The following is a 20177-nucleotide window of genomic DNA, read 5'->3' as shown; positions in this document are numbered from 1 at the left end:
CCTGCTTGGAAAGGTTTATTTATTTTGCGAAGTGTATTTTTTTTATGTTGGAACGGCTGTGGATGTGAATGAAATCTGAAATCAGTGTAATTAACACTATTATACTGTTTAGGTGCTAGCATATATATGTAACACTGGGTTACCACACCTCTGATGTCTGTTGTTGTAGAGAGGGGTTGGAAAGCCATGAAGGGACTTTTGCATTTACCGAGGATCGAACTCAGACCTTCTGTGTTCCTAGACAGGAACATTACCTACTGCTCCACACAGACCAGATAGATATAGATAATGTCAAATTCCTGTTCTTATATTCCAGATCCCCCCAATCCAGACAAGATGTTCACTTTGAGTAAAGCAGAGATTGCAGTTATGGACAAACTGGTGTACAAGCTGACAAGGGACCTGGAAATGCTGTACCAGATAAGTGAAGCGTTGGAGAAAGATCCACTTGGGCATCAGGCCATGTACACTGCCAACCATATGGTTAACCTCATCATAAAAGGAGATGACAGGTATGAAGGTCTTTATTCAGATGGGTAGGACAGTTTCAACATACAGAGAACATGGCATCTTTTTGTTTACAACAAATTATTCAACTTGTGCATATCTGATCCACAGTGGAGCAAGTGCTGTTGCAGACACCTTCTGGTCCAAGGGGAATGGTGAAAGGGCCCATAAAATTGCTGCCATTGGAAATTGCCACATTGATTCTGCTTGGCTGTGGCCATATTCAGAAACCAAGCGAAAAGCTGCTCGAAGCTACTCAGCACAACTTAAGCTTATGGAGGATTATCCAGAACATATTTTTGTTGCATCACAGGTGAGGGAACAAGAAATAGGAGTAAAGACTAGGTGAGATTTGGCAACTAGAAAAAATGGAAAAATTATAATAGAAATGAGTAATATATATTAATATACATCTATTTTGGTGTCATAATCTAGGCACAGCAGTGGGCATGGGTTAAGGAATACTACCCAGAGCTCTTTGAGAGAATCAAACACAAAGTAGCCGAGGGAAAGTTCCTTCCTGTGGGTACAACTTGGACTGAAATGGATGGCAACATCCCAAGTGGAGAGTCCTTCATCAGGCAGTTTGTTTATGGTCAGAAGTTCTACCAGAAGGAGCTTGGGTATACATGCAAAGAGTTTTGGCTTCCTGATACTTTTGGATACTCAGCACAGATCCCGGCATTGATGCAGGTAAGAGCTCATCTCGAAAAAGGGAAGCCCACATAAAATTCTTACTACAATCAAAAGTTTTTACAAGCTTGTGTTAGGATAAGAAATGGAGAGAGTGAATGGTTTGAGGCAGTGGTTCTTAACCTTTTTACTACCACGCCCCCTCTAGGAACTGTTCTTTTCCTCCACGGCCCCATTGCATCTATAGACCCCCCTTGCAGGGAGGGGGGGTCAATACATTGGAAAACTTGTATGACTGGGAGACTTTTGAAAATAAAGAGTTAGTAACGACGATACTTCTGCATTATCTCATAAACTTACCTCTACATTACTGACCCATTTCTTGTCAAGAAAATAACACGTAACTGGTCAAATTTCTACTTTTCTCCTGAGCCTCGCACCCCCCCCCTCTGAAAATCACTTACGCCTCCCTAGGGGGGCACACCCCCCAGGTTAACAATCACTGGTTTAAGGTAAAGGTGGGACTTCGTCAGGGATGTGTTATGTCGCCCTAGCTGTTCAATCTATACATGGATGTGGTGGTGCGAGAGGTGAATGCAAGGGTAGTGGTTGGAGATGGTTAAAGAAAATGGAGAAAAGTGGGGAATAATCTAGTTGTTGTTTACTGAGCACACTGCGCTTGTAGAAGCATCAGAGGAGGGGTTGAGGAAGTTAGTGACAGAGTTTGAGGTGTGTGAAAGAAGGAAGCTGAAGATAAAAGTAGGTAAAAGTAAGGTGATGAGATGCACAAGGGGAGAGAGTGGCAGCAGGCTGAAAGTGAGTATTAAGGGAGAGAGACTGGAGGAAGTGGATACAGTACTTTCAGATACTTGAGTGCGAATGTGGCAGGAAAGGGAGAAGGGGGGGTGGAGGTAGAATGTAGATTCAGAGGTGAGCGGATTAGAAAGTGTAATGAGAAATAGACTTTTGGGAATGGATGCTAAGAGGAGGTTATTTGAAGGAGTGATTTTGCCGACAGCACTGTACAGGGCAGAAACATGGAACATAAGAGAGGAAGAGAGAAGGAGTTTGAATATGTTTGAGATGAAATGTCTGAGAAGTATGATAGGGGTTACTAGGCTAGTTAAAGTGAGAAATGAGGAGGTGAGGAGGAGAACGGGGGTGGAAAGGGAGTTGGGAGATAGGTTGATGAAAGAGTATTAGGATGGTTTGGACACATGGAAAGAATGAGTGAAGAAAGGTTAGTAAAAGAGGTGTGGAAGGCAGAGGTGGATGGAGTGAATATAAGGGGTCATCCTAGGATGAGATGGATGGATGGGGTAAAAGGGTCATTACCAAAGAGAGGAATGTCTGTTGAGGAAGGACGGGAGAGGACAGAAGATAGGGATGAATGGAGAAGGTTGTGTATGGATGATGCTGTGATGCATGAGGGGGTAGGGGATGGGGGGTGAAGGAGTATGTATGAGAAATAATTTGACGCAGCCCGAAGGGATTTCTCCCCGTCTTTCTCCTTTTCTGCATGAGGGGACGGAGAGGGTGGGGGTCGCCGAATTAATGAAGCAGCCTTGCTGTGGATGTGCTGTGCCTTACGACACTGTTTCTGACCCAGGACAGTGGACAGGATGCAGGGATGACCCGTCATCCAGGAGGTGCCAAGGTGTGAGGGAAGGAAGAGGGTGGAGGGGAGTGGAGTATGTAGGGGATGGAATGGATGAGAGTGGTTTCTATGCCTTTTTCTTTTTGGCTACCTCCCGTGTAAAGGGAAAAAAAGCCTTTGGTATATGTATGTATGTATGTACATAGATATTTATTTATTTTGTCTTTATTTCTTTATCTATTTCTTTATTTATATGTTTCCTGATTTATTTACCGATTTTGTTATTACATACATACATATACATACATAAGTAGACAGTCATATCTGGAAGGTCATGTGTGTAGAACCTTTAAGCATTTCCTCGAGAGTGATGTGTTGTAAGAGAGAAGGGTGGGTGGACTGCGTGTACCTGGACCTAGAGAAGGCATTTGAAAAAGTACCTCACAGTTGACTTATGTGGAATTTGGAATATGTTGGAGGACTGAGAGGCAAACTATTATGATGGATTAAAGACTTTTTGAAGGAAAGATACATGAGGACAGTAGTCAAGGACAAGATGCCAAGATGGAGAGCAGTACCGAGCGGAGTACCACAAGGTTTAGTACTTGCACCAATAGTCTTTCTAGTCTATGTTAATGGCAAGATGGAAGGAACAATAAGCTATGCCAACATGTATGCAGATGATGCAAAGATCATGAGAAGAGTGAAAAATGAGGAGGATGGTAGAATATTACAAAAAGATCTAGAAGCTATTTTTGCAAGGAGCCAAGAATGGGAAATGAAGTTCAATGCCAAAAAATGTAAAGTACTGGAAATGGGCAATAGTGGCAAAAGGCCATCCTTAAACTATTCCTAGGGAAGCGAACACGTTACAAAAACAAAATAGGAGAAAGACTTGGGAGTGTTGATAAAAGACCTGTCATCTGACAGGTTTGTGGGAGAGACATATGGACTACTACAGATGATTAAAGTGGTGATCCATTTTATAGATAAAGAGATGATGAAAAAAATTGAAACGCTGATATACCTAAGACTGGAATATGTGTCAATAGTATGGTCCTCACACAGATTGAAGGATATAAACAAAATTGAGAGAATACAGAAGACGGCAACCAAACTGGTACCCAGCCTGGCTGATAAACCATACGAGGAAAGACTAAAGGTGCTGGGTCTGCCAACTTTGAAAGATCAATAAGAAAGTCGTGACATGATTACAGTGTTCAGGTCACTAAATGGGATATATAACATTGATAGAAGAGATCTGATTGAAAATAGGAGGGCTTTAAGAGGTCATAGAAGTTAATTAAGAAAGACCACATCTCAAAAGGATGTAAAAAAAAAATGCAGTTTTCCATATAGATGTATAAATATGTGGAGTTTAAATCTAAATATGATCATTGGAAATCAAAGATATAGATTAAGTTGGAACTGTACATGAACTTCAGTCTAGGTATATTAGAAAATTAGAGAATAGGTAACAGAACCCAACATACTTTGTCCCTTTCCTTTATATTACAATAAGGTAAATACAATTAGTAAATACATATATATATAGGGCTTTTTCCTCCATACAAGAGAGGTAGCCAAAGTCAAAGGCATAAATACACTCCCATCCATTTCATCCCCATGTACACCACTCCCATTCACCAACCCTCCCTCTCTCTTTTCTTGGCTCATCCTGGATGACAGTTCATCCCTGCATCTCACCCACTGCCCTAGGTCAGAAGTAATGCAGCAAGAGACAACACATCCACAGCAAGGCCACTTCATTTAATCGGTGACTCCCCCTCTTCGTCCCCTCATGCAGAAAAAGGGGAGACAGAGAGAAATCCCTTCGGGCTGCGTTGAAATATCATTCACACATAATCCCTAACCTCCCCATCCTCTATCCCCTACCCGCTACCTTCTATGCATCACAGCATCATCCATACACAACCATTCTCCACTCATCTCTGTCTTTTGTCTTCTCCCTTCCTTCCTCAACAGACACCTCCCTCTTTCCCAATGCCCTTTTTACCCCATCCATCCATCTCATCCTCGTTCGCCCCTTCATGTTCACTCCATCCACCTCTGCCTTTCGCACCTCTTTTACTGATCTTTCTTCACTCATTCTTTCCCATTGTCCAAACCATTCCAATACTCCTTTGTCAACCCTACCTCCCAACTCCCTTTCGAGCCCTGCTCTCCTCCTCACCTCCTCGTTTCTCAGTCTATCCAGCCTAGTAACCCGTACCATATTTCTCAGGCATTTCATCTCAAACATATTTAAACTCTTCCTCTCTTCCTCTTTTATGTTCCATGTTTCTGTCCCATACAGTGCTGTCGGCACAATCACTCCTTCATACTTTATCGTTGGGGGAGAAGACTCTTGGCCACAATCCCGTTCACACAATCATTCGTTTATATTCCTATAGCCAAATACAAAAGACTTTGTTCGACCACCAAATTTCGTAGATTCGTGTATGTGTGAATTATAATTTTACACTCCCTTTTCCCCTAGTGTTCGATCTCTTGATAAAAACATTGACTAACAATTCGTGATATAAGTCAAGACTCCGTTACTTCATTTCATGATGCAACATTTATTTATCATAAATCCTAGAAAAATATTTCTCTAATGGAATCCTGAGCTGTAAGGTGGGAATTGTTCTCCTCCTAAATCTAAGATTCCTTGTCTATGCTTACATACGAATACGTCCTCATAATGTCACAGAGGAGTGGAGTGAGAGTTTGCCCAAAATGCCTAGCATGTAGAATCTTATTAAAAAAACGCAAATAAACTAAAATAACATTTAAATTAAATTTCTGGCCTTACACTAATTTTTCTGTTTTTTGCTTCCTCTTGAATAATTTTTCTTTCTTTCAACAGCATGTAGGATTGACAAGGTTTTTAACTCAGAAGATGAGTTGGAGTATGGTCAATAAATTCCCACACAACAACTTCACATGGGAGGGCATTGATGGTTCCTCAGTTCTTGCCCACTTCCCACCAGGGGACTCCTACAACATGTTCTTCAAGTATGTTTCAGAGGCCTTGTTTATGTTGCTATGAAAAGTATGTGTGAGACTGTCACTGATCTTACCTTTTTGGGAGAAGCTTTGGACTGTGCGAGTGTGGGACTGTGTATGTCACCAAGAATAGAAAGGAAGCAGTAACTGGATGTTGCCTTTACATATGTGAAAGGATGGAGTAAATACAGTTGAAGGTGATTGACAGTTTCAGGGCTTAGTTTGGAGACAGTGTTGTCATCTCAGAGCTGCTCCTCTGATGAAGGTGAAGGTGTTGGCAGGTTAAAGTATGCAAAGAATAGGTTTTAGTAACATCTTATCACCGGCATTGATTGAAGTGTAAAGGTACAAGATGGTAGGAAATTAGGATTTCTTTCCTTTTTACAAAATAAGACTAATGCATTTGTTGTGAAGGTTGTGTCCATATGCAAAATATGACCCTGAACAATAACCTTGTTGTTTTCTTTGTTTTTAAAGTGTGGATGAGCTTCTGCGAACAGTGAAAAACATGAAAGATAAGGGTCGAGTAAGCACTTCAGCTTTCCTCTTTGGCTACGGAGACGGAGGTGGTGGTCCTACCCAAAACATGCTGGAGCGCTTCCGTAGACTTAAGGATGTGGATGGCTTACCCAAGTGAGTCAAAGAGTAATTGTCATACATATATACATATATCAAGAGCTTTTTCTCCTTTACAAGTTTGTGTTTATGTTTTTGAAGTAAATACATATTACCAGTCTTGACAATATTTGTTAGCTTGAGTTTTACTGGCTGGAAACCCACAGCCCAACAATAATTGGCAACAGTCTAAGGGCCTTCCCATTGATTTTTGAAAAGAAACTTTGGACTGTTGTCTGTGTTGCAGTAGTTGGGGAAAGGGTATAAACTTGTGGAAAAGCATAAAAGAGGTTGTAATCCAATCTAAAACCATAAATGTTTGATCAGTAGGGACAGACATGGGATTTTACAATCACAGCTCCTTTCCTATATATCATAATTATGTAAACTTGATAAAAAATTGAAAGAAATTAAGAGAGGAAGAGGAGACGAATCAAGTAGAGAAGAAAAGGTAAAAAGCATAGATGGAGACATGATAATGGAGGAGACGGAAGGAAGGAGAAAATGGGCAGATTATCTTAGGGAGTTGCTAAATGTGAAGGGGGATAGAGAGGGAAAGGTAGTTGCAGTGGAAACCATAAATAAAATGACTGGTGAGTGAAGAAAATGAAAGAGAAATAAGGAACGATGAAGTGAAAGCAGTTATTAAAATGATGAGAGCAGGTAAGGCACGTGGGTTAGATGGATGTCATAAGATTGTCTAAAAAGGGAGGTACAGTGATGATGGACTGGCTGGTGAGGTTGTTTAATGTTTGAGAGAGGGTAGAGTGCCAGAGGACTGGAGGAGCACCTGTATAGTTCCACTTTTCAAGGGGAAAGGGGACAAGTGTGAGTGTAGTAGTTTCAGAGGGATCAGTTTGTTGAGTGTAGTTGGGAATGTTTATGGGAGTTTTGATTGAGAGAATTAGGCGAAGAACAGGGGAAGTAATTGGTGAAGAACAATGTGGGTTTAGGACAGGTAGGGGTTGCTTGGATCAGATTTTTGTGTTAAGACAGATATGTGAGAATGCTTTAGGAAAAGGTAAGGATGTTTTTTGGGCCTTAGTGGATATGGAAAAGGTTTATGACAGGGTAGACAGGAAGGCATTATGGGGGGTATTGCAGATATGTGGGATAAGAGGAAAGCTGTTAACTTCTTCCGTTCAATGACACCTACGTAGATATCATGAGGCGCAAGTGGGTATACGAGGATGCCGGTGTTGGCGTCCCGATTATATTTATTTTGTAGTTGTACCTGAGTGACCCCCTATGAACTGGCTTGATCACGTTTTCTGTGATTTATTATTACTCGGTGAAAGGGAATGGGTAATACGGCAGTGTCTTTATATTATATAATGAAAGTATTGTGATACATCAATCATCGTGCCTCAGGCATCCAATGCTGCATGCGAAAACTTGGCTCATATTTAAGAGGTTAAGAGCAGTCAAAAGTCTTTAGGAGAGTAGTAGAGCCTGTGTTATAATTAGAAATGGAGAGAGTAGTTTGAGGTAAAGGTAGGACTTTGCCAGGGATGTGTTATTTCACCTTGGCTGTTCAATTTATACATGGATGGGGTGGTATGAGAGCTAAATGCAAGGGTAATGGGCCAAGGATGGTTAAAGAAAATGGAAAAAATGGAAGATAAGCCAGTTGTTTGCTGACAAAACTATGTTTTGTCGCAGGATCAGAGGATGGATTAAGGAAGTTAGTGACAGAGTTTGGGAAGGTGAGTGTGCCGTTACGAGAGGTAACGGGGCTTTTTTATATGTCCGTGTATCCCCATGTTTACATATCTTTTTGTCGTAAGGCTCGTTTCCCCTCGGAAGAGGTTTCCAAGTTTGTTTTTCGTCATGTTTAATTTAAGTATGCTGCGAGCAGAAGCTTCGTCTGCTTAAGAATACTATCATTGTAAGTTGTCTGCAAGCTGTGCTGCAAGATAGCATCTCATTATCTGTACGATGTTCACTTAAAGAATTAGACTTAAGAAGGTGTGTAAGAACCGGTTACTGTGGGTCACCTCTAGGCGCCAGTCTTGGTCCGATCTAGAAAGATGTACACACCCCACGCCTAAGCAAACCATGTAAGTCTTAAAACTCTTTGTATTTGAGGTTTAGAGTATTCTAGTGCATCCTTTGTGATACCCTCTTCTTGGGTAGCCTTTAGCCTATAGTAATTATAGTACTTTTTACAGTTTTTCATCAAAACCAACGTATTATCGAACGATGGATCAGATCTGCATTAAATACGCATCAAATATCCCCGTGATTCTATAACCTTCAGTCCCAAGTCTGTCTACGTCACGGACGCTATGATGTTGAATACCTATTTCATCTCCGGAGTCCCAGTCGATTCCGGCACAATGAAAAAATGGTTCGATAGAAACGAACAGATGAAGAAAGCATAGGAATGAGGTGTCGGCCAGACCACGCCCTGCACGCCGTTGCCACGTCTAGATTCCCCTCGTCGTCACCACATGAACTTGATGTGTCGCCTTCCTGGCATAAGTGCATGTGTGTGCTTGGGTGTAGTGTAGCGCAAGCCAAAGTGTAGTGATCGTATCGGCGCGCGAGTGTGATGTGGCAGTCTTAGTGATCGTATCGGCGCGCGAGTGTGATGTGGCAGTCTTAGTGATCGTATCGGCGCGCGAGTGTGATGTGGCAACAACGTATGGTTGCCAAGCCCCAACAGTGTTTACATAACACCTCGTCGCAGAGCATGTGTTTTTCCTTTGAAGGCAAGCTACCTTGCCTAAATCCTGTCATATGTTAATATAAGCATGCGACTAATGTGCATTTTTAGATTGAACCAAATGTAGGGTTTAATCTGTTGTTGTCTACCTCAATAGTCGTATAGTTAGGAGTGTGGTAACGTACTCCGTGGTTTTCGATTAAGTTCGAGTTTTCCTTGTCTTCTTTATCATATTACTGTCTTGTCTCTCACTGTTTCTCTCACTTGGCAATATGTCTTCCAACCACAGTATAGATGAAGGACCCGTCTCTGGTAGGGTCAGAGTCCTCACGGCTGAAGGGCAAGAGGCTTTTCAGAGAGCGTCTGATCAGCATGAAGAGAGGGTAAAGGCGAGTAGAGAAGGAGTACAAGCCTTATTGGAAGAACCGAATCATGGTCCTTGGTTGTATGAGGCCCACGCTGTGTACCAGGATACTGTAAAAAGGTACCTGGAATTCTTAATGCGTGAACGTACTCCAGAAAGTCTGGCTCGTGCTGAATCAGTGAAGCACGAAGACAGGGATTTTCAGGCATCTTTTCGTCAGGTAATCAGTAACTATGCTTCCTCTTCCTCAGTTGAAGTCACGGAAGAGGAACACCACACTGAACCGTTTTTACAAGATGACCCGAAGTCCAATCAAGTTCCTTTATCCCTCGTCGACCACTCTGAGCGTTGTATGCCCCCTTCCATGAAGGGCAGTTCAAGAAGGTCGGTTAGGTCAGGTCGTTCCAGTAGCACCAGTGTTAGTGTTGCAAGGAAGCAACGAGCCAAGGTGGAGACCGCTCGTATCAGTCAAGTTTGCCGAACAGGAGGGTCAGCTTATGAAAGAGCAGGCTGAAATGCAGGCCAAGTTCAAAGTTATGACACAACAAAAGGAGTTGGAAGAAGCCGAAGCCGAACTTAGGCACTTAGGACCCGACGATGATTGGGAAACATGCAGTGACTGGGACCAACTAAAAGGTACAGTCGCTACCCGCACCCAACTATATGTGGAGCAACAGGGTGGTATAGTCGATGTTTCCGCTAGTCAGAAGGATCTGGTAGGCTTGAATCCTGAAAGCCCTGTTTTCAAGCCCTGTTCTGATTTCAGAGTTAACTCACAGCCTGCTAACAATGTTCCATTCAGTTTTGAACCTCGTATCGAAAAGGTAAAGGTGAGGTCTTTGCAACCTGCGCAGCAACCTGTTGCTAACCATGTTTCTTATGTGTCACCACCTGTAGTAAAACCTCCTCGGAGTGCATCTCCTAGGTTGGGGACAACCTCCAATTCTGCCGATTTGAGCAAGTTCTTCTTGCGGAAGGATTTACTTCTTAGCAGGCTGTCTACGTTTGATGATACTGCGGAAGACTATGCTGTTTGGAAAGAGAGTTTCAAGGAAGTCGTGCAAGAGTTAGGCACCTCATGTAAGGAGGAAATAGACCTGTTAGTTAAGTACCTAGGTCCTGAGTCTAAAGAATGGGCCCGTACAACCAGAAACTCAAATGCCAAGAATCCAAACCTGGCGTGCAGTAGAATTTGGGAGCGCTTGGATGACAGGTTTGCTGCCCCTTCGATCATTGAGACTTCAATTAAAAAGAAGCTCGCCAACTTCTCTAGGATTTCACCTAGAGACACCTTAAGGTTATACGACCTGTGTGACATTCTGTATCAGATAGAAGCCTTGAAGGCTAACCCTGTATACAGTACACTGTTTGCATATTATGACGCCTCGTCAGGCATCAATCCCATTGTCGCAAAACTTCCACCCTGTATACAGAAAGCGTGGACTGGCAGAGCCATGAACTACAAGACTGCTCACGGTGTGCCGTACCCACCTTTCTCCTTCTTCATTGAGTTTGTGAAGGAGATGGCAAGGGTCGAGAATGATCCATGTTTCTCTTATCAAAGCCTTGGAGCCGATGGTTTTGTGAAACCAGAGAAGCCACCTCCCTCTAAGTTTCCTCAAGTACGTGTGAAGAAGACTGACACCATGTTGTCCAGTGGCAGTAAGTCGACCATGGGCGCTGACAGGTCTGTTGGCGCCGCTAGTCCTACCGAGCAAAGAAAGGCAGAAAAGGGAGATTTTTGCGTCTACCATGATGCCTACGTACACCATTTGGATTTCTGCAGGGCTTTTCGCACCATGTCAGTGAGCGAGAGGAAGGTTTTCTTAAACGATAAAGGAGTGTGCAACAGATGTTGCAAAGGTAACCATCCTCCTTCCAGCTGCAAAGAGAGAACTTTCTGCAAACTCTGTAAGGCCCATACTCATGTGACTGCCTTACATCACGATGAACCCAGGTCGAAGAGGAGTTCGACTCAAGCGGTTACACAGCATGGAAGGGAGGTTGCTCAAGATAAAACACCTCGCTCCCCTGTAGTCAATCAAGTGCCGCTTCCAAATGTTCTTACCCCCATAGTAAAGACTCAGGGAGGGGAGGATGCTGCGGTCAATTCCAAATGTACCTTGATATGCAGTAACCCCACCTCCATGAGTAAGTCCTGCGCCAAGACCTTCTTGGTAAAGGTCTATCCTGAAAGTAAGCCAGAGCTCGGAGTGTGGTGTTATGCCATCCTAGACGATCAGTGCAATTGCTCTTTAGCAAGGTCTGAGTTTTTCGATTTGTTTGACAAGCTGAGCAATCGGGTTTCATATCGTCTAGCTACCTGTGCAGGTGTAACGGGCGCTTCTGGGCGCACCACCAAAAATTACACCATCGTGTCTTGGCATAACTCACAAGAGGTACATATCCCTCAGTTAGTGGAATGCGACAGCATTCCCAATGTAAGAGAAGAGATACCCACCCCCGCCATAGCTCGTGGTTATCCCCATCTGTCCGATCTGGCCGAATGTATTCCACCTCTGGTTCCTGAAGCTGAGATTCTACTCATCATTGGTCGAGATGTGCCTTCAGCTCATTACATTTTTGACCAGAGAATTGGACCTGTCAATGCCCCTCTAGCTCAACAGACCAGTCTGGGTTGGGCAATCATTGGGGAAGTGTGTCTCCATGGCACTTGTAGGCCTCCTGTCATTAGCAGTTTCAAAACATCCTTTGTACATGATAGACGTCCCTCTATAGTCGCACCATGTGGTAACCAGATTCATGTTTCTGAAGTAAAGGATGATTTGTTCAAGGTAACCAAAGATGATGACAAGGCCGCCCTGTCGATTGAAGACAGGAAGTTCTTGGATGTTATGAACTCAGAGTTCCGCAAGGATCAAAGTGGTCATTGGGTCGCGCCACTGCCTTTCCGTCCCAATGTTGTAGCCACCAGTAATAATAGAGACTTTGTGTGGCACCGCACACTGTCTCTCCATCGTAGCCTCAGCACAAAGCCGGAAAAACGTCAGCATATGATGGCCTTCATGCAAAAGATGTTAGATCGTGGGCATGCTGAGGTTGCACCACCATTGAAGTCTGATCAGAAGTGCTGGTATCTTCCATTGTTTGGGGTGTACCACCCTAAGAAACCTGACAAGATCAGGGTTGTGTTCGACTCTTCTGCCAAATCCAGAGAGTTCTCCCTAAATGATATGCTGATGTCAGGTCCTGATATGACAAACAGTATTCTCGGGATTCTTCTACGTTTCCGTCAGGAAGCTGTAGCAGTGGCAGCTGATGTAGAACAGATGTTCTATAATTTCAAAGTGAAGACTGAGCAAAGAGATTATCTCAGATTCTTCTGGTACAAGAATAATGACCCTGATGAAAGGTTGATTGAGTATAGAATGACTGTTCACGTTTTTGGGAACACGCCATCTCCCGCCATTGCCACCTATGGCTTGCGTAAGTCTGTAGAAGATGCCTCTCCTGAAGTTCGCTATTTCATAGAGAACAATTTCTACGTGGATGATGGGTTAGCATCTCTGCCAGATGCGGAGACTGCTTACAAGTTAATCCAAGACTCTAAGTCAGCACTTCAAGAAGGAGGACGCCTGCGCTTGCACAAGATCACTTCCAACAGTAAGGAAGTGCTGGAAAAGTTTGCCACCAGTGAGCTGGCTGATAACCTTCAGGAGCTGAACCTAACTTCTGACTCTATGCCTATGCAGTCTAGCCTGGGCCTCTTATGGGACATCCAAAGAGACGTTTTCGTCTATAAGTTCATGGATTCAGACAAGCCTTCGACAAAAAGAGGGATACTGTCTGTTGTAAATAGTCTGTTTGACCCCATGGGATTCTTAGCTCCAGTAATAATAGTGGGAAAACTACTCCTAAGAGAGATAACCAATCTAAAGTGTGGTTGGGATGAACCCATACCAGCTAAGATCCATACCAAATGGTCCAGATGGCTAACGTCCTTAAGGGACCTCAAGGATATAAGCATCAATCGTCAGTTTGCTAGTATTTCTTTGTCTCAAGCTCACAGGATAGAGCTTCATACCTTTTCAGATGCTTCCAGAGTAGCAGTAGGAGCTGTATCATATCTTAAGGTTTTCAGTGATACCAAAAGCTACCAGGTGTGTTTTGTGAGGGGACAAGCTAAAGTAGCTCCCAACCATGGTCATACTATTCCCAGGTTAGAGTTGTGTGCTGCAGTGATGGCAGTTAATCTCAGCAATTCCATCTCGGATTGCTTGGACAAACCCTTAGACGCAAGGCATTTCTATTCTGACAGCATGATTGTCTTGGGCTATATTCATAATGAAAGGCGTAGATTTCAGGTCTACGTGAGTAACAGAGTAGACCACATTAGGTCGTCCACCGAACCTAACCAATGGCATTATGTACCTACAGATTGTAATCCAGCAGACCTGGCTACCCGTGGTCTTGAAATAACCAACCTAAATCAGAGTGATTGGTTGTCAGGTCCCTCAAGCTTATTTGAGGATGTTGTATCCACCAGTGGAAGTTTTCCTCTTGTAAGCCCTGAGACAGATAAAGAAGTAAAGGTATCAGACTACACAATTGAGTCTGAACCCCTTGTTAGTGCAAACAAAAGCAATGTAGAGCCTGCAATTGCGTCATTAGCTCAGAGGTTCTCTAATTTCTCCTGTTGGAGGAGACTTGTAAGAGCGGTAGCTCTCCTTAAGCATATAGCCCGTTCTTTCAAACAAGGTAACAAGTGTTGTTCAGGTTGGCATATATGCAACAAACATAAGTCACCCGATCAACTAGAAGATGCAGCTGATTTCATTGTTCAGACATACCAAAGGGATTATTTCTCGTCTGCCATGACTAAATTGCAAGGTGAAGTTTGTTTACCTCCTTCCAGTCCCATTGCATCTCTGTCTCCTTATTTAGACCAGAAGGGCCTACTTCGTGTAGGAGGCAGGTTGAGTCAAGGCAGTGATGTACTTGGTATGCTTGCAAGGCCTATTATTATTCCAAAGGAATCCCACTTAGGCTTGTTGTTGATCCGTCACTACCATGAGACAGTGCGCCACCAAGGGAGAGTGATTACAGAAGGAGCCGTCCGTACAGGTGGTTTCTGGATTTTGGGAGGGAAACGTACCATTTCTAAGGTCATTTCCAAATGCGTCACCTGTAAAAGGGTAAGAGGTAAGGTGTGTGTTCAGAAGATGGGAGACTTACCCGTCGATAGACTTACTCCCAATCCGCCATTTTCCTATGTAGGAGTTGACCTTTTTGGCCCCTGGCATATAAAAACTCGGCGCACTAGAAGTTCCTTCCTCGAAAGTAAAAGATGGGGCGTTCTGTTCACCTGTCTTGTTTCCAGAGCTATCCACATAGAGACTGTAGAAGAATTGAGTACTTCTTCCTTCATTAATGCCTTAAAGAGATTCATTTGTATTCGTGGCCCAGTTAAGATGATGCGAACTGACAGAGGCACGAACTTTGTAGGTGCTGTCAAAGCACTGAACTTGCTTGCCATTACCGATGAAGGTGGTGATGTCAATAGTTTCTTGTCAAGTCAAGGTTGCACTTGGTTGTTTAACCCTCCTCATGCTTCTCACATGGGTGGAGCATGGGAGCGTATGGTGGGGATAGTCCGCAACATCATGAATGTGATACTGACTAACCATCACCCCAAGGCATTAACACATGAGGTGTTAGTAACCTTCTTTGCAGAAGTATGTAAGATCGTGAATTCCAGACCTTTAGTTCCTGTTTCCTCGGACCCTAGTAGTCCTTTCATTTTGTCTCCGTCCATCCTTCTCACTCAGAAAACTGATATTCCTGTAACTCTTCCTGAAGAGATAGATATTAAGGCAGTATACAAATCTCAATGGAAGCATGTCCATCACCTTGCTGAGGAATTCTGGAAGAGATGGAAGAAAGAGTATCTTTCCTCTTTACAACCCAGAAGAAAGTGGGTCAATTCCTCTCCAAATGTAAAGGTGGATGATGTAGTGTTGGTAAAAAATCAAGAGTGTCCCCAAGGACAGTGGCCCTTGGGTATTGTAAACAAAGTATTCCCTGGCAAGGATGATTTAGTCAGGAAGGTCCAAGTAAGAGTTGTGGTAAAACAACAAAGCCCATGAATATGTAAGACCCATTTCTGAGCTTGTGTTGCTAGGTCAATAGTTTTGGTAATTTTTCCCCCTAGAAAATTAGGAAGGGAGTGTGCCGTTACGAGAGGTAACGGGGCTTTTTTATATGTCCGTGTATCCCCATGTTTACATATCTTTTTGTCGTAAGGCTCGTTTCCCCTCGGAAGAGGTTTCCAAGTTTGTTTTTCGTCATGTTTAATTTAAGTATGCTGCGAGCAGAAGCTTCGTCTGCTTAAGAATACTATCATTGTAAGTTGTCTGCAAGCTGTGCTGCAAGATAGCATCTCATTATCTGTACGATGTTCACTTAAAGAATTAGACTTAAGAAGGTGTGTAAGAACCGGTTACTGTGGGTCACCTCTAGGCGCCAGTCTTGGTCCGATCTAGAAAGATGTACACACCCCACGCCTAAGCAAACCATGTAAGTCTTAAAACTCTTTGTATTTGAGGTTTAGAGTATTCTAGTGCATCCTTTGTGATACCCTCTTCTTGGGTAGCCTTTAGCCTATAGTAATTATAGTACTTTTTACAGTTTTTCATCAAAACCAACGTATTATCGAACGATGGATCAGATCTGCATTAAATACGCATCAAATATCCCCGTGATTCTATAACCTTCAGTCCCAAGTCTGTCTACGTCACGGACGCTATGATGTTGAATACCTATTTCATCTCCGGAGTCCCAGTCGATTCCGGCACAGTGAGCAAAAGAAGGAAGTTGAAGATAAATGTGGGTAAAAGTAAGGTGATGAGATATACAAGGGGAGAGGATGGCAGCAAATTGGAAGTGAGTATTAAGGGAGAGAGACTGGAGGAAGTGAATAGCTTTAGATATTTGGGTGTGAATGTGGCAGGAAAGGGAGGAGTGGAGGTGGAGTTAGAATGTAGATTGAAAGAAACAAGTAAATCCCTTGGAGAATTAAAAAATGTAATGAGAAATAGATATTTGGGAATGGGAGTGTATGATGGAGTGATTATGCCGACAACAATGTATGGGGCAGAAACATGAAACATAAGAGAGGAAGAGTTTAAATGTGTTTGAGATGAAATGCCTGAGAAATATGGTAGGGGTTACTAGGCTGGATAGAGTGAGGAACAAGGTGAGGAGGAGAGTGGGGCTGGAAAGGGAATTGGGAGATAGGGTTGATGAAAGAGTATTGGGATGGTTTGGACACATAGAGAGAATAAATGAAGAAATATCAGTAAAAGAGGTATGGAAGGCAGAGGTGGATGGAGTGAACATGAGGGAATGACTAAGGATGAGATGGATGGATGGGGTAAAAGGGGCATTGGGAAAGAGAGATGTCTGTTGAGGAAGGGGGAAGATAGAATATAGGGGTGGGTAGAGAATGGTTGTGTACAGACGCTACGGTGATGCATGGAAGGATGGGGGTGGGTGAGGGAGTATGTGTGAACGATATTTTGACGCAGCCTGAAGGGATTTCTCTCTGTCTTCTCTTTTTCTGCATGAGGGGATGGAGAAGGGGTGGGTGCTGATTAAATGAAGCAGCCTTGCTGTGGATGCCCTGTGTCTTGCTACATTGCTTCTGACCCAGGGCAGTGGGCAAGATGCAGGGATGACACGTCATCCAGAATGAGCCAAGAAAAGAGGGATGGAGGGTTGGTGAATGAGAGTGGAGTATGTGGTGATGAAATGGGTGGGAGATTTATGCCTTTGACTTTGGCTGCCTCCATTTTAAAGGGGTATATGTATATATGTATGTAAAATAAATGTATTGGATGGGGTTACAACATGGTAAACCAACATTTAACTGCCAAAATGTGAGCACAGGATTTTTTTTTTATTTTTTTTTTTATTTTTTATTGTTGTGATCAAGCAGTTTTACCCCCATATGAATGAGGTCTTTTAACATTATCCTGCAAATAAAGTACTAGTACCTCCTAATATAAAGGTTTAGTCAAGAATACCTTTCATCTGGGGTCGGAGGGTAAAATGTTGATGGTATTCTTGATAATACTGTGAGTTTTTATTCATCAAGGAAGAGAGCCACTGGCTTGAATGGATTGAATAAAATTTTGTCACTGTTTTATCTCTCTCTTCTGTCGCAGGGTCAATATGGTGACACCTAATGAAATGTTTGAGCAGCTGGAGACAGAACAGCACAACATGTGCCACTGGGCTGGTGAGCTGTACCTGGAACTGCACAATGGCACGTACACTTCACAGGCTGCCATGAAACAGCTGTGCCGCTCAGCTGAGTTCAGACTTCGAGATGCTGAGTTCGTGTTGGCAGGCGCTGTTGCAACACTTGGCTCTGCTGCATCTTCACTACTTCAAACGTAAGTTTATGCTCGAATAATCTGTGTAGGTATCTTTGGACTTCCTACACAAAGTACATGTTAAAGGTCTTCTCCTGCTTCTATACTAATCTATCGTAAACTATGGTACGTGTTAACCTTAGGAAAGGTCTCAAAAATGTATCGTACAGTCCCTACATGCCCTGAGAACTATTTTTCCTAACAGGAGTTTGGCATCACTGGACCCAGCATGGAAAAAGGTCCTCCTGAATCAGTTCCATGATGTACTCCCAGGATCCAGCATTGGCATTGTGTACCCACAAGCTGAAGCTTTGTACAGAGAGGCCCTTGAGGCAGCAGACAGTGTGTGGGATGAATCTATTAAAGCTCTTCTTGGGACTTATGTATGTAAGTATTCAATCTTATTTATTTATTTTGTTTTCCTTTCCTTTTCTTTTTCTTTATCTCCTCCTCTCTCCCATAAAATAAACACTCCTTATGCAGATAACCCGATGACGATAACCCAGCATATAGCAACTGCAAAATACCTGCTAAGAACACCTAAGTTCATTTAGACAAACTAGAACAATGGCTTAGGAAAAATAAAATTGAGGCCTTCCTTCTGAAATTATCGGTAATATTGTTTATTTCAGACAACCATGAATGAAACTTTCATTAATGAAATTTGTTGACCAAACCCTTCCAATAGGAAAGAACTCTTAAAGTCCTGGGCCACACTTTTGATGCTTGCATGTCTTTAGTCCCCATATGAAGGACCTGACAGCAAAAATCAACAAGAAAATAAACATAATAAAATCAGTAGCAAGCATCGGCTTTGGTCAGCAAGAGATAATTCATATATCTGTGTACAAATAATTCTTGAAAAATATATATGATTATGTTTCCACAGTAGATTGTGAACAATCGGGAAAACAAAAGACACCCTACAAAATATACAAAGTAAAGCATTGAGGATACAAAATATACAAAGTAAAGCATTGAGGATAATAACAGAATACATTTAAACAACCAGGACAGATAATCTGCACAAAGAAACCAAAATCCTCCCCCGAGAACATCACTTGAAAATGATAAGTAAAGTGACTCCCAACATTCACAAGTTCCAAATTTTACAGATTTGCATATTTGATATTCGTCACAATCAAGTTGTACATTGTGGATGTACTGTGTTTTGTTACATTACTTCTGATCCAGGGCAGTGGACGGGATACAGGGATGACCCATCATCCATGAGGAGCTAAGATGAGAGGGGGTAAAGGGTGGTGGATGGGAGTAGGTACATGTCTTTGACTTGGCTACCTCTTTTATAAGGGGGAAAATATCTTGGTATATAGATAGATAGAAATTGTTCACTACAAACTATTTTACATTTTTCCAAGGTGGAGGAAGAGTATATTGTCTATTTATTTTTCTATTAAGCTGAAACAGGTTCAGAAAAGGCTGTTGAAGGTGAAGTGCTGTTTAACAGTCTGCAGTGGCCACGGCTGGAGGTGATCAAGGTTCCTGGTAAGGATGGCAAGACAGAAGAAGAGATGTTAGTTGAAGCCCCACCCTTTGGTTTTGGAGTTATAAATAGTGTGGAGCCCACACACAAAGTGACAGTAGGTAAGTGCTACAAATTGGGAGTTCCTTGTCACAAATAACTCATACATATATATACCAAGGGCTTTTTCCCCCTTACAAGGGAGGTAGCCAAAGTTAAAGGCATAAATCCACTCCCACCCATTCCATCCCCACATACTCCACTCCCATTCACCACCCCTCTCTCCCTCTTTTGTTGGCTCCTACTGAATGACGTGTCATTCCTGTAACTTGCCCACTGCCCTGGGTCAGAAGCAATGTAGCAAGACACAGCACATCCACAGCAAGGTCGCTTCATTTAATCAGCGACCCCCCCCCCTCTGTCCCCTCATGCAGAAAAAGAGAAGACAGAGATAAATCCCTTCAGGCTGCATCAAAATATTATTCACACACTCCCTCACCACCTCCCATTCCCCAACCACCCCCACGCATCACAGCATCATCCATACACAACCATTCTCTACTCACCCCTATTTTCTGTCTTCTACCTTCTTTCCTCAACAGAGATTCCCCTCTTTCCCAATTCCCCTTTTACCCCATCCATCCATCTCATCCTTGATCATCCCCTCAAGTGCACACCATCCACCTCTGCCTTCCACACCTCTTACTGATCTTTCTTCACTCATTCTTTCCATGTGTCCAAACCACCCCAATACTCTTTTATCAACCCTATCTCCCAAGACCCTTTCCACCCCCACTCTCCTCACCTCCTCGTTTCTCACTCTATCCAGTCTAGTAACCCCTACCATACTTCTCAGGCATTTCATCTCAAACACATTACTCTTCCTCTCTTATGTTCCATGTTTC

At 43.0% G+C, this 20177-nt stretch overlaps 2 protein-coding genes across 3 annotated transcripts in view; both read left to right on the top strand.

Annotated features, from left to right (window-relative positions):
- LOC143020867 (alpha-mannosidase 2C1-like) overlaps positions 1–20177 on the top strand; it is a 45819-nt gene that overhangs the window by 17363 nt on the left and 8279 nt on the right. For both annotated transcript variants that reach the window (XM_076177722.1, XM_076177723.1), the window contains exons 6-13: positions 317–512; positions 619–820; positions 943–1200; positions 5607–5755; positions 6224–6379; positions 17580–17810; positions 17995–18176; positions 19209–19394. In XM_076177722.1, the coding sequence (XP_076033837.1) occupies positions 317–512; positions 619–820; positions 943–1200; positions 5607–5755; positions 6224–6379; positions 17580–17810; positions 17995–18176; positions 19209–19394 (1560 nt within the window). The remainder of the gene's footprint in view (positions 1–316; positions 513–618; positions 821–942; positions 1201–5606; positions 5756–6223; positions 6380–17579; positions 17811–17994; positions 18177–19208; positions 19395–20177) is intronic.
- Positions 8301–9907, top strand: LOC143021290 (uncharacterized). Its single transcript, XM_076178698.1, has 2 exons — positions 8301–8421; positions 8533–9907. Exon 2 carries the CDS (start codon positions 9302–9304, stop codon positions 9905–9907), a length of 606 nt encoding a protein of 201 aa, XP_076034813.1. The 5' UTR covers positions 8301–8421; positions 8533–9301.

The sequence above is a fragment of the Oratosquilla oratoria genome, chromosome 41 (assembly GCF_046742065.1).
Source record: "Oratosquilla oratoria isolate Oo_2021 chromosome 41, ASM4674206v1, whole genome shotgun sequence".
Taxonomy (NCBI): Eukaryota; Metazoa; Arthropoda; class Malacostraca; order Stomatopoda; family Squillidae; genus Oratosquilla; species Oratosquilla oratoria.
This window is presented reverse-complemented; position numbering and strand designations above follow the sequence as displayed.